Below are 13,696 nucleotides of genomic sequence, written 5' to 3'. Positions count from 1 at the left end.
TTATTGCTGTGTACATGAATATTAAACCGCTTGATGTCAAATACTGTGAACATAATCCCATCGGCCAAGGTGTATTTATTCATATTGATTCATTAATGTTCTCCTAATGTTAGCTTCGTATGTATTTGTATCAAAGACGGTACATACAAATATATTACCTACAATCCCTTCTATTGCCGTGGCTTTTATTTTGACAGACTCGTATTTCCGGTCACCTGCCCTGCTTTAAGTCTCTGTTCAAAAGAAAGAAGAAGAAAAAGCTAAACTATAAAACAAACAATACAAACGTACACTGACGGCCCGGACACTTTCCACAGACTGGGTGTAGAAGTGAACGCGTTGTAGTCTCATTGAACTACAAGTCCCTTGTCGCCCGGCTCCGCCCAGGTCGTCAGCTCGGGTAACGCGTTGGATTCAGGTTTGAACCCTCACAGCGAGCGGGAGCGTGTGACTGGATTCAATCGGTACAGCGACGTTGCGGTAACTCAGGGTTACTATACATCTAACCTGTGTGTGAACGGTGGGTGAAAGTTTATGTAACGACGAACTGCGGCGGTTTGTTTCCAGGTTGTGTAACTTTTAACCTTAGCGTTAGTCAGCGGATTTCAGAGGCCGAGGGAGAGCCACGCTACGTCCCCGTTAACGGACGCTCGCGGGAGCTAACTGACACAACTGCCCGTCATTTAACCACAGGGACAAGGTGTGTTGATTATCCAGCAGGCACGTGATGCGTTCACGAACCGACCGGTGTCAACAAACCGGCTCCACCAGCGGCACACCGTGTCGGCGTGTTAGCACGACGGGAGCAGACCTCCGCTAAAGCTAGCGGCCGGCTGCGTGCTGGGGGACCCACAACAACAGCTCGTGAATGTGGCTCGTGTGTAAAACCTGGCGGCTGTATATCTCTATATATATTTATATATTTGTGATTTTATATATATATATTGTTTTTGTTTTTTATATATATACTCACACACACACGTTTTCACACAAACATACACATATATATACATATATATATATACATATGTATATATATATACTCACACATATATATATATATACAAATATATACCGATATACACACACATACATATATGTATGAATGCACTTGTAAGTCGCTTTGGATAAAAGCGTCTGCTAAATGACATGTAATGTAATATACACACATAAATACATACACATATATATATATATGAGTATATATACGTATATATATGTGTGTGTGTATATATATGTGTGTAAGCTGTACATGTGTGAGCATGGAAGGTGGAAGGTACATTACAACTAAAATGTGTGTTTATTTGGATGGGGATGAGCATCAGTGGCTCTTCTCCTCTCAACATTACCACAACACTTTGACAGTTAATTGTACACGAAGAGCTCCAGGGCTTGTCCCTTGACGTGTTGGGTTATAAGATTACATCTTTACCGCCTGTATGTCATTCAACGCATGAGATATGTTCAAATCTATAAATGAGCTGCAGCGTGTCATGCTGCAAGTGCAAATGTAATTGCTATTTTCCTACCCTATAGTCCAGTATGACTTGTTATGTGAGGTCTGTGTTTTTATTCTTTATTGGCAACAAGTGCAGAGGACTCCTGTCACTGGAAACCAGAATATATAAAATAATACGCTGTGTTTGTAATCATAGGTGTCGCCATGGCTACAGATATTGTTGCACAGTTGGCCAACTCTCTAGCTAAGACTGGAGTAGAGGATGTAGAGCTCAGCTACAAAGGCCAGGGGAAGAAGCTGGATGATGCCGAGTCAGGTGAGTGTCGGACATAAACCCTGCTTATGATCGCTTTAACACACCAACGTCTTGAGTTTTCATGAATAACGCCTCAATCCCTCTTCCTCAACTTTTAACCCCTGTTCCCGCACTCCAGTGGAGGAGATGGTTAAGGAGATTCAGGACTTTGAAGATTTACAGGCTTTGAGGTTGGAGGGCAACACTGTCGGGGTGGAGGCAGCCAAGGCCATCGCCAAGGCCCTCGAGACAAAGAGCAAGTTTAAGGTTCGGACTCTTTCTTCTTGACCTTTCTGATCATTCTCAATTTGACTCATCGCCCTTTTTTTGACACCGTAACCCAAAAATGTTCTGTGTTATTTCTTGATAAACATAAACTGGTCTATAAGATGTCGGAGCATAGTAAAACAATTCCCATCATAATTTACTTAAAGCCAAGAGGGTGTTAACAAATTGCTTTTTTGTCTGATCAATACTCCAAAACCTAAAGTATTTTTGTTTACCTCACATAAGACGTGAAAAGCAACAAATACTCTGAAACCAGGAATAAATGAGTGAACGCATTAATGAATTATTCACACATTTTGCACACATTTTATTTATCTTGTTAGACTAATTGTTATTTTTGTGTTGATATTGAACTTTTATTTTCTGTATAATGTAGTGAGTATATTCCAGTTTTAACTCTCAGCTGACTGTGTTTCATCCTCTCTTTCAGCGCTGTTATTGGAGTGACATGTTCACAGGACGTCTTCGCTCTGAGATCCCTCCTGCCTTGGTAACTAACATTATTAAACTTGTTGAATTGGGCTTCCAGTGACAACGTGTGGAAATATTGCATGCTTTCCTTGTCTGTCTCTCGCCATGACCGACACAAGGCAGTGACTATGTTGTCTTTGTGTTTGCTAAGCTGCCGTCTCATCTCGTTTCTCTCCTTGTGCTGTAGAACTCACTGGGTGACGCTCTGGTGCTGGCGGGGGCCAAACTGACTGTCTTGGACCTCAGTGACAACGCCTTTGGACCAGACGGCGTGAGGGGCATCGAGAGGTTGCTCAAGAGCACGGCCTGCTACACTCTGCAGGAGTTGCGGCTCAACAACTGTGGCATGGGCATCGGAGGGGGGAAGGCAAGTCTTGAGAACGTCTTTTTAACATGAGGTGTGTTGGCCTCGACAATTTCTATGAACGGAGAGAGAGAGAGACAGACAGATACAGAAAGAGACAGAGACTCAGAGAGTGAGAGAGACACACACACACACAGAGAGACAGACAGAAAGAGAGACAGACAGAAAGAGAGAGAGACACAGACACTCAGAGAGAGACGCAGAGAGAGACACACAAAGAGACACAGAGAGACACAGACAGAGACAGAGACAGACACACAGACAGAGAGAGAGACACAGACAGAGATCTTTCGATGTCTTTGATTTATTGATAGCAGCTGGACTGAAAAGAGAATTTTGTCTGTCGAAACGGCTGTAATTAAAAATCACATCTGTGTTGATGGATTCCTTTAGATCTTGGCTGCTTCTTTGATCCAGTGCCATAAAAACTCCAGTGCAGAGGGAACCCCTCTCGGCCTGAAGGTGTTTGTTGCGGGGAGGAACCGCCTGGAGAACGATGGAGCCACTGCCCTCGCTCAAGCCTTCCAGGTAAAGGACCGACAGCCCCATCACATTGTTCTGGGGAAACACAGCAAAATGCTACATCATCACGCTACATCGTCACCCTACATCATCACCCTACATCGTCGCCCTACATCGTCACCCTACATCGTCGCCCTACATCGTCACCCTACATCGTCACGCTACATCGTGGAGATCTGCCTTCCTGGATCACTGATTGATTGATTACAATTACTGATCTCGGACCAGGTTATATCGATGTAGCTCATATTGTTAGTTATTTGACCACCTGACCAAACTGGCCATGTCATTGTTCTGATCATCCTTTGTGTTCTCAGTTGATGGGCAGCCTGGAGGAGGTTCACATGCCTCAGAACGGCATCAACCACCCGGGCGTGACGGCTCTGGCCAAAGCCATGCAGCACAACGCAGACCTGCGCATCCTCAACCTCAACGACAACACCTTCACCGAGAAGGGGGCCTTCGCCATGGCTCAGGTACGAAGACGTTGGTATCCTGACTGTTGACGATTGAGGGGACGGTTGCATTGCAGTGAAATGCTTTGTGGCAAAAGGATAGGCTGAAATAAATGTTTACATTTTTTTATTTAGTACGTCTACAATGTCAATTTTATTTAACACTAAAAATAATGCTTATCCAGCTTCTTTCACTTAATCCCTGAATCAATATCCCAGAAACTATTTATCACCATTAATTTACGAATGCATTGGCCAAATGTCTTCAGTAACACAAATAGGAAGACCATCAGTGAGCGGTCTTTATTCATTCCTCTGTGTTCCCACAGGAAAACTATGTTAGCCTACGTTAGGCAGGAATGTGTGTTAGTCAGGATATTAAAATGCATCCATGTGTTTCTACAACACGGTTTTCTACCACAGGCCTCATGTTTAAAACATACTGTTGATTACTACACACAGTTAGTAATTAGATTCTTACAAAGGTAGAAGCCTGTAGTTTTACCGTATTCAATTATAATTTATATCTTTTACTTGTTGTCATTCACCAATTTGTCCATTACGATCATTTTTACTTCAGTTCTATTAATAATTCAGTTTTTAGGCTTCGGTGCTGTAGCAAAGATTGTTGTTTGTTCTCCACAGGCCCTGAAACACCTACGCAACATCCAAGTAATAAACTTTGGAGACTGTCTGGTGCGGCCAGCGGGAGCCATAGCCCTGGCAGCAACTGTGTCAGAGGGCCTCCCGATCCTCAGGGTGAATGAGTCGTACACTAATGACCCCCCCCCCCCCTCTCTCTCTCTCTGATCTGAGCTGTCAGTCACTGCTTTATTTTAATCCTTACTTTGTACTAAATGGTCTTTATTCCTCTGGTTCTTAGCTTGTTTTTGACATTTTCCTTCCATACTGAGTAAATATTCTGTCAACAGGAACTCAATCTGTCGTTTGGGGAGATCACGGAAGAGGCCGCTCTGGCTGTGGCACAAGCGGTAAAAAACAAGGACCAGCTGGAGAAACTGGATCTAAATGGTTAAAAAAATGTCTACATTTTTTAAAAAAGAGATAAGACTGTTCTTCACACAACATTTAAAAAGAAAAACATTTTACAAAGAAATCTGCTCTTAAGTGTTTCAAATAAGGTGCCATTTACATTTTTTTTGTTTGTTTAATTTATCTTGCCTGACTTAGCTGGTTACAGGCATGAGAATCCCTCACCTTTCGGCGAAATTCGCCGTTTTGAAACCAAAATAGGTGACTTACGTGAATCGTGTAGATCCGAAGAGTTTTTGTTTTGGGGTATGGGGGGGGGTCAATTGGCCGGCCGGCGTTTATGAGATTGGAGTGGGACACGGAGAAAATGTGGAGTGGTGCTCTTCGCAATAAAACATCTTTGATGGGACGTGTCGCGTCTCGGCCAATCAGCGTCAAGATGTCTTCAACGTTTGGTGATTTAGGTTAGCTTGAATGTTAGTCCGCTACATCTGCTGCTGTTTAAGTTCAGTCTGTAAAGTTCTGTAACTCTACAGCTGCTCATCCTGATGAACTCTGTATCATCTTGCCAGATACAGAACGGCCTCATAGTGTATAATCAATGCTATGATGGCTCCATCTAGTTTCATTCATATCTGGCTGTATTAATACTAATATTCCTGCCATTTAAGTGTTGAAAAAGTTGGTAAAAAGTGAACCATACAGATATTTTATTTATTACTATTATAGATAAATATACCAGTATCGTATTTATGGTACACTGTTTTTATGGTATTGTATCAGTATCATGATATTTATGGCAGGTATGGTATAGAAGATCGTGACAACCAGGTAGAGGCAGAACAGACTCGAGGAACAGACTCAAGGAACAGCAGAGCTCCAGACTTGAAGACTTGTTCACGCCAACAACAAAAAAAGGAAGTTGGTTCATGAATGACCATATTATACACAATATTATTATAGTATTATAGGGCCCGATCACTGACTTGGTGTCAGAATGGAGGACCTATAGATTATCATACAACGGCCAACATCGATGTTCGTGGAAGTCCCCCCCGCCGCGCGCCTATCCTCCTCACCTTTTTCACCCCTGACCCGTTTTCATGCCTGTGGTTAATGTGATTTGACTTTCAGGTAACAGCCTCGGAGAAGATGGCTGCAAAGCTCTGAAGAACGCCATGGAGGCCATGAACATCGGGGAGCTGCTCGGGTCACTCAGGTAACCACGCCGGACTAGTTATTAAAGCCTACACATCCTTTCTCTGTCACTGTCTATCCTGTTGTGTGGGTGTGTGGGGGGGGTGTATTCCTGCTCTACCGTTTGAGACACTCACTTGAGGAGTCACATCAGCGCCTGGAAAAACCGACGCAAACTTCCCCCATTTTGACTTTAACACGATTTTGTTGAATATCGCCGTCTTTTGCTTCTCATCCCAAAATCTTCCCTGGTTTATATTTGCCCTCAGTGATGACGAGGGCGAGCCGGAAGATGATGAGGATGACCACGATGACGACGAGGAGGAAGATGACGACGAGGATGTGGATGAAGAGGAAATAGAGGAGGAGGAAGAGGAAAGCAATGGCAACAAGGTAAAGTACCTGCACATACATGAACGATTGGTGCTGCAAGAAAAGAACCAAAGACCAAATAATATGGAGAAAAAAATTCTGAATTCAAGTGTCGGCTTGTGAAACCACGGTTTGTATTCTGTCTCCTCTCCCCTTCCATCATAGTTGTCCACCCCTGTAGCAGCATCCCGGCCGACGGATGTCTCCTCCTTCCTCAGCTTTCCGTCCCCGGACAAGCTGCTCAAACTGGGCGCCACGAGGGCGATGCTGATCGAGCAGCAGGTAAACGCACGAGGACCCAGACCGGCATCGATCTGTTCATGCGAGCTACGAAGGGCTGAAGGGAAAAGGTCTTTGAGGTCACATTTACGGACATTTCAGCTCGCTGCAAAGGGTCCCGTGTGTTTCCTCGAGGCGGACGCACAAAGGACGCGTCCGTTTGAAGCTCCATGAAGCCGGGTGGCCATCAGTAAACATGTTTGCCTTCCTCTGCGTCTAGGTGGATGTTTCAGATGCGACAAAAACAGCTGAAGCCTTCCTCAAGATTGCATCTGTGTACAAGGAGGACAATGACGACGTGAAGAACGCCGTGCTGGACAGCATCGGTGAGCATTGCTGAGAGAAGCTACAAGTCTGCCCTTCAATGTCTTGCAGTTCTTTTATGTTTTTCATATATTCATTTTGATGTACTACCAAGCTGTTCTCATCTAATGAGGTCAGAAGTCCTTTGTCTCTCCAATCGAACCAGAAGAAAACCTTTCTAGAGGCTGAATTGCATGGTGGTCTTTTCGAGCGTCTGCTTGTTACACAGTGCACTCAAAACCCTTTTTAATGCCTCACTAAATGCCGTTTAGCGTTCGTGCTAACGGGAGCGGCGTTTCCTGTTGTCTCGTTTGCTGACGGGGGTTGGAACATATGCTTGTAATACTTAGTAATACTTGTTTCCTCACAGATGCCCTTCTGAGGAAAGCTTTTTCCACTCCGTCTTTCCAAGGCTGCAACTTTGTATCAACTCTGTTGGTGCTGCTCGGACTCATCAAGGTGGGTTTACTGTGTTCGCCCAGGCCCGGCCGTCTCTCCCCATGCCTTGTGTTTCCTTTACGTTTCTCTTCTCGTCTCACTTCTGTCCCCTCGTCCCTCGGTCCTGTCCTCTCGGCGGCCCAGAGTGAGGACAAGGTGGCGCCGGTGCTCGTGGTTCGCGGCCACCTCAACGCCTTGCAGCACGTCGCGAGCCAGGACTACTTCCCCAAGGAGTACGTGGACGTGCTCGCGGTCTTCCTGTCCCGGTAAGGACGTGACAGATTGAGCCAATCAGCAGGCAGCTTCCAGGTACAAAATACCACGATTACCATCTTCAGGGATGAAGCACATAATGACTGTTTTTACACTTGGTGGCCGTAGCAACGGTGGTGGACACGCTGGTGATGGCTCATTGTTGTGTTGGGGATGGGTTTGTTGTTTTTGTTGTTTTGCTACCCGATCGCTGTTAAGTTTCAAGTTTCAAGTTTTTTATTGTCACATCCCCTTTTATACAAGTATAATCGGTTCGTGAAATTCTTATGTGCAAAACACCCGACAGCAGTAGCAGACTAAAAAAAGAATAAGAATGAGAATAAACTATACAATATCCACACAAAAAAAAGAAGAAAGTATTAACAATATATATATAAAACAATGTAATAGAATATCCATCATGGCAATATATATATATAAAACAATGTAATAAAATATACACTTTTTTGAGACTATATATATATATATGTATATACATACAATATATATATACAATATATATATATATAAACAATGTAATAAAATATACACCATGGCCATAGATATTCACAGAATATGTTCTGGTGTGTAGTGTTAATGAGGGTCTCAGTCCTTGTTCAGCAGCCTGATGGCCTGACTGAAGAAGCTGTCCCTCAGTCTGTTTGTGCGGCACTTGATACTGCGGTATCGCCTGCCTGACGGTAGAAGGGTGAACAGTTTGTGGCCGGTGGTTATTGTCTTTCATCATCCGTTTGGCCCTGGCCACGCACCGCTTGGTGTATATGTCCACGATGGAGGGAAGCTCACCTCCAACGATGTACTGTGCCGACCGCACCACCCTCTGTAGTGCCCTACGCTCCAGGGCGGTGCAGTTCCCGTACCAGACGGTGATGCAACCTGTCAGAACACTCTCGATGGTACTGGTGTAGAATGTTCTGAGGATGCGGGGGCCATGTTGAATTTCCTCAGTCGCCTAAGGAAATACAGGCGTTGTTGGGCCCTTTTCACCACGTGAGTGGTGTGCGTGGTCCATGTGAGGTCCTCGGAGATGTGCACGCCGAGGAACTTGAAGCTGCTGACCCTCTCTACTGCAACTCCGTCTATGGAGATGGGGGTGTGCTCTCCTCTCCGCTTCCTGTAGTCCACGATCAGCTCCTTGGTCTTCTTGACGTTGAGGACGAGGCTGTTCTCCTGGCACCACTGTACCAGTGATCCAACCTCCTCCCTGTAGGCTGTCTCGTCGTCGTCGGTGATCAGCCCCAACACTGTTGTGTCGTCAGCAAACTTGATGATGACGTTGGAGCTGTGCATGGCCGTGCAGTCGTGGGTGTACAGGGAGTAGAGGAGAGGGCTCAACACGCATCCCTGAGGGGCTCCCGTGTTGAGGGTCTGAGGTGGTACCGCCCATCCTCACCACCTGGCGGCGGCCCGACAGGAAGTCCAGTATCCAGCTGCACATGGTAGAGTGCAGGCCTAGACCTCTGAGCTTGGTGTCGAGCTTGGCGGGAACAATAGTGTTGAACGCTGAGCTGTAGTCCACAACCAGCATTCGCACACAACAGTTCCTCCCCTCCAGGTGGGAAAGGGCGGTGTGAAGTGCCATGGCAATTGCGTCGTCGGTGGATCTGTTTTGACGATATGCAAATTGCCATGGGTCCAGCGTGGCAGGCAACATGGAACAAATGAAGTCCTTGACCAACCTCTCAAGCATTTACTGACAATCGAGGTGAGGGCTACGGGTCTCCAGTCATTCAGGCAGGTTACCTTGGGGTGTTTGGGGACAGGCACAATGGTGGACATCTTGAAGCTCTCAGGAACAACAGCCTGGGACAGGGAGAGGTTGAAGATGTCTGCGAAGACTCCTGCCAACTGGTCTGCACATGCTCTGAGGCGCGCCCGGGATGTGGTCGGGACCTGCCGCCTTCCGGATGTCCACCCGCTTGAAGGCTCTGCGCACGTCAGCCTCTGAGATGATCAGCAGGCTGGTCTCCTCGGCGGCGCTGCCTTGCGGGCTGCCGCTCACGTCGAACCGAGCAAAGAATGTATTTAGCTCGCCTGGGAGGGAGGTAGAGGAGTTCTCTTCACCGCTGGTTCTCCCTCTGAAGTCCGTGATTGTCTGTAGCCCTTCCACACACCTCTCACGTCATGGCTCTTGAGCTTTTCCTCCACCTTGTTCCTGAACTCCCGCTTGGCAGAGCCGATGGTCTTCGGAGGTCGTGGCGGGCTCTTTGTATTCCGCCATATTCCCGAGTCAAAGGCGGTGTTACGCGCGGAGTGCAGCGAACATCGCCATTTATCCACGGTTTCTGGTTGGGATAAATCCGAACCGACTTGGTAGGAACAACGTCATCTATGCATTTCTTGATGAACCCGGTGACTGAGGACGCGTACTCACTGACGTTGTTGTCCGACGCGACCCTGAACATATCCCAGTCAGCACGTTCAAAACAGTCCTGTAGCATAGACTCCGATTGGTCCGACCAGCGTTGCACTTCCTTCACAGCGATTGGTTGCTGCTTAAGCCTCTGCCTGTAGGCGGGTGGTAGTTGGATGGAGCGGTGGTCCGATTTGCCGAACGGTGGGCGGAGGAGGGCTTTGTATCCATCCCGGAAGGGAGTGTAGCAGTGGTCGAGAATCCGCTCCCCCCTCGTGTTGCTTTTTATGTGTTGGTAGAACTTCGGGAGAACTTTCTTCAGGTTCGCTTTGTTGAAGTCCCCCGCCACAATGAAAGCAGCCTCGGGTGTGCCGACTCCTGCTCGCTGATCGCCCGTAGAGTTCCTTCAGCGCTATGTCCGTGTTAGCTTGAGGCGGAATGTACACAGCAGTTACGGTGACTGCTGTAAACTCCTTGTAGCCAGAATGGTCGACACATGAGCATTAGGTACTCCAGGTCCGGGGAACAGAACGACTTGAGAGTATGTACATGACTTTGGTTGCACCAAGATCTGTTTATCATGAGACATACCCCCTCCCGATCTTTACCAGAGAGAGTCTTTGTTCTGTCCGCGGTGGACGGAAAATCCTGCCGGCTCGATGGCTGAGTCGGTAACCTCCTCCGACATCCATGTCTCCGTAAGGCAGATGATGCAGTTGTCCTTAGTTTCCGGTGGAATTGAATACGAGCCTGTAGCTCGCATAGCTTATTGTCCAAAGACTGTACATTTGCCAGTAAAATGGTGGGTAGTGGGGTCGATTGGCTCGACGTCTCAGCCTAACCAGCACGCCAGCTCGCTTCCCCCTCCGTCGGCGACGTTTGCGTGAGATCGCGCCTAAAATGGACGGAGATAGTTCCGCTACTGTTCCTGGCGGGACGTCCGAGTAAGAGTTGAAAAACTCTGGTAGGCGGCGAGCAACTGCCGATCCAATCTCCAGAAGTGTGCATCTGTCGTACGTTAACTGGCTGCTAACGTTTTGTGCAAAAATAGTCGCAATAAGAAGAATAAATAACAAAAAACTACTACAAAATCCGGGAGCTCGCAACACAGCCGCCATCACGTACGGCGCCATATCACACATCTTAATGGGCTAACATTGACGTACATGGAGGATTCATGGGGATTTAGCCTTAAAGTTATCGTCCTTAAGATTTAACTGTGGAGCAAATTCTCCTCGAACAACTTTTCTTTGCTGATTTGCAAGTAACATAAATGCAGATTTTATGACTCTTATAAAGATTATAGCTGCTATTTTTTCTTCTCATTGTCAAAAAAAATCCCATAAAAATACTTTTCTTAATACTTTCTTTTCGTATACAGCTCTCTGTACAAATATATAGTTTCCTTTTTGTTTTTTTAGAAGGTTTTATTTAGCAGATTAATGTATTTTTTTTAACTCTTTTGCATATTAACAGCAACGGAACCGTTTATGGATATTGACTCAACTACAGGGCAAAGGAACATGTGCAGGGAGGCTCACTTGGGTTTCTCTGGACAACTGAGGATCTGGCATGTGTTCACAATCTGAGAAATACCAGACTAACCCTTTTAGTTAATGTATTAATTATACCATTTTAATTACTGTGTGTGTGTGTGTGTGTGTGTGTGTGTTTCATCCTCTTAACTGTGTGTTTCCTTCACAGAAACCCCAAGGCTTTAGAGTCATGTGGTAATGCTAGAAACAGCCTCCAGTCGACACTGCAGCGAGTCAGATCTGAGGACTGTGAACACACACACACACACAGACTCACACACACAGAGACAGACTGAACTTTGACTGATCACTGATGGACCTTTGGAAACCAGCACACACAAGCTCAAATAAAGCTGAGCAGCTCTTGAGAAGAACCGACCCGCTCACTCCTCTTCATCCCCGCTGTCCGTCGCTCGCGGGCTCAGCAACAAACCTCCTCCTGGACTCCGGACCCTGGTCTTAAATGCTTTGTGTTTCGATGTAGACTCTACGCTCTTCTGGTGTGGACTAGTTGAAGTGCTTTGTGTACACTTGTGTCACCACAGAACAGCACGGACAACATGGTCTTCTTGATCTGTATTCTGGTGAATAAGACCCGTGTGTCGGTTTAGAGACGCTCAGATTCACTTTGGTGCAAACTAGAAAAGCTCTGAGCACAAAGGATCCGGGCTCTAAGTTTCCCTTATTGCACATTTTATATTATATTTCATATATACCTTTTACTGTTCTGTATGTGTATGTATATATGTATGTATACATATGTATATGTATGTATAAATATATATATTCATATGTGTATAAATATATATATATATGTGTGTATATATATATATATGTCTGTGTATATACATATATATACAATGTTTATTGGATTTAATGTGGTCAAACTTTGGCATTATTTAAATATATATTAACGATAAATATGGTTACAAAAACTAAGACTGTAAAAGACAATAGAACAATCAAAAGGGATGAAATGTGTGTAAATGTGTTTTCTGCCTGTTTAAATGGGGCAAGAGGTGCAAAGTTTGGGATTTGTGTTGCAAAAATAAAGCTGCTCTGAGTGTTCGATGTCATTGCATTTTAACTGCACAGAAGTTTTATTGAAGAAAAAAATATGAGCTCTGAAGGGGAAATCACAAGAATATACAACTCTGTAAAAACTGAGCAAAACCACTTATGAGTTTGTATTACAACAAAAATAGATTTTTTTTTTAATTGCTTCTCATTAACGGAGGTTTTAAGAAGCTGATTTTCTTTTCTTTTTCATGTTGTTCCTGATTTTCTGAACCAAGAATAGTTTATGGCCTCCACATATCAACTGATGGGCTCAATCCGACCAGCAGCCTCAGTTCCTCCCCGTTTCAGAACGGAAATGTGAAGCCACGGTGTTAATTTGCATTGAGGGCGCTCACGAGTCAGGGGTCATCGTAAAAGAATTTACCAAAGCCGTGTTTATTAACCCTGCTGGACCGCTGGACACCGAGTAAAATAGTCAGCAGCAGAGTCACGTTCACACTTTCTTTAGTTCAGGCTGCGGAGGTTCTGCTGGAGGTAAGATGGATGTTTCAGTTTGTCTTTCCAGGTTAGAGTTGGGATTTTCTTGATACTGTTTTTCACCTGATGAACTTATTACTGTATATTATATATACTGTATATCTAAAATCACTAGCATGTAATGTTAGTGAAGAATACACAACTAACACATTGTTTCTGTGTGTATGTATATATATATATATAAATATATTCTACCTTTCAAAAGTTTGGGATCACTTAGAAATGTCCTTATTTTTCAAAGTAAAGCTCTGTTCTTTTAATGACGATAACATTGAATTAATCAGAAATACACTACATTGTTAATGTGGTAAATGAATATTCTAGGTTTTTAATTAAATCTATATCGGTGTCTAGAGGCCCATCTCCAGTGTTCTAATGGAACATTGTGTTATCGCCTTAGAAGACTAACGGAGGGTTAGAAAGCCCTTTTTATGTTAGCGCAGCTGAAAACAGTTCTGCTGGTGAGAGAAGCTGTAAAACTGGCCTTTGAGTCAAGTTTGGAGAACAAAATTATTAATATTCCAAAAAAAACTCATTAAATG

At 44.9% G+C, this 13,696-nt stretch overlaps 1 protein-coding gene across 3 annotated transcripts; it reads left to right on the top strand.

Annotated features, from left to right (window-relative positions):
• The first annotated feature begins 178 nt into the window (after nucleotides 1–178).
• Nucleotides 179–12,665, top strand: rangap1a (RAN GTPase activating protein 1a). Of its 3 annotated transcripts, none has more exons than XM_056407612.1 (16): nucleotides 179–520; nucleotides 1,656–1,775; nucleotides 1,894–2,021; nucleotides 2,473–2,532; nucleotides 2,701–2,880; nucleotides 3,271–3,405; nucleotides 3,717–3,875; nucleotides 4,500–4,526; nucleotides 4,787–4,886; nucleotides 5,982–6,066; nucleotides 6,314–6,437; nucleotides 6,582–6,698; nucleotides 6,916–7,021; nucleotides 7,369–7,457; nucleotides 7,581–7,702; nucleotides 11,767–12,665. In XM_056407612.1, the coding sequence occupies exons 2-16, from the start codon at nucleotides 1,664–1,666 to the stop codon at nucleotides 11,891–11,893; spliced, it is 1,671 nt and encodes a 556-aa protein (XP_056263587.1). In that variant the 5' UTR covers nucleotides 179–520; nucleotides 1,656–1,663; the 3' UTR covers nucleotides 11,894–12,665. The 3 variants fall into 3 exon arrangements, with proteins under 3 accessions (XP_056263587.1, XP_056263586.1, XP_056263589.1); XM_056407611.1 differs by having other exon boundaries at nucleotides 180–520; nucleotides 4,500–4,613; XM_056407614.1 differs by having other exon boundaries at nucleotides 180–520; nucleotides 4,500–4,613; nucleotides 7,581–7,745; nucleotides 11,767–11,854.
• Nucleotides 12,666–13,696: the final 1,031 nt, after the last annotated feature.

This window comes from Pseudoliparis swirei, chromosome 23 (genome assembly GCF_029220125.1).
Source record: "Pseudoliparis swirei isolate HS2019 ecotype Mariana Trench chromosome 23, NWPU_hadal_v1, whole genome shotgun sequence".
Taxonomy (NCBI): Eukaryota; Metazoa; Chordata; class Actinopteri; order Perciformes; family Liparidae; genus Pseudoliparis; species Pseudoliparis swirei.
The sequence above is the reverse complement of the archived record's forward strand: the minus strand, read 5'-3'. Positions and strand labels throughout refer to the sequence as shown.

Excerpts from the sequence above, each read along its gene's own strand:
- rangap1a (XM_056407611.1), top strand. The coding sequence starts at position 1,664 with ATGGCTACAGATATTGTTGCACAGTTGGCCAACTCTCTAGCTAAGACT. Across the intron at positions 2,533-2,700 it reads CTGAGATCCCTCCTGCCTTG|AACTCACTGGGTGACGCTCT; the intron begins GTAACTAACATT and ends CTTGTGCTGTAG. Across the intron at positions 4,887-5,981 it reads GGAGAAACTGGATCTAAATG|GTAACAGCCTCGGAGAAGAT; the intron begins GTTAAAAAAATG and ends TTTGACTTTCAG.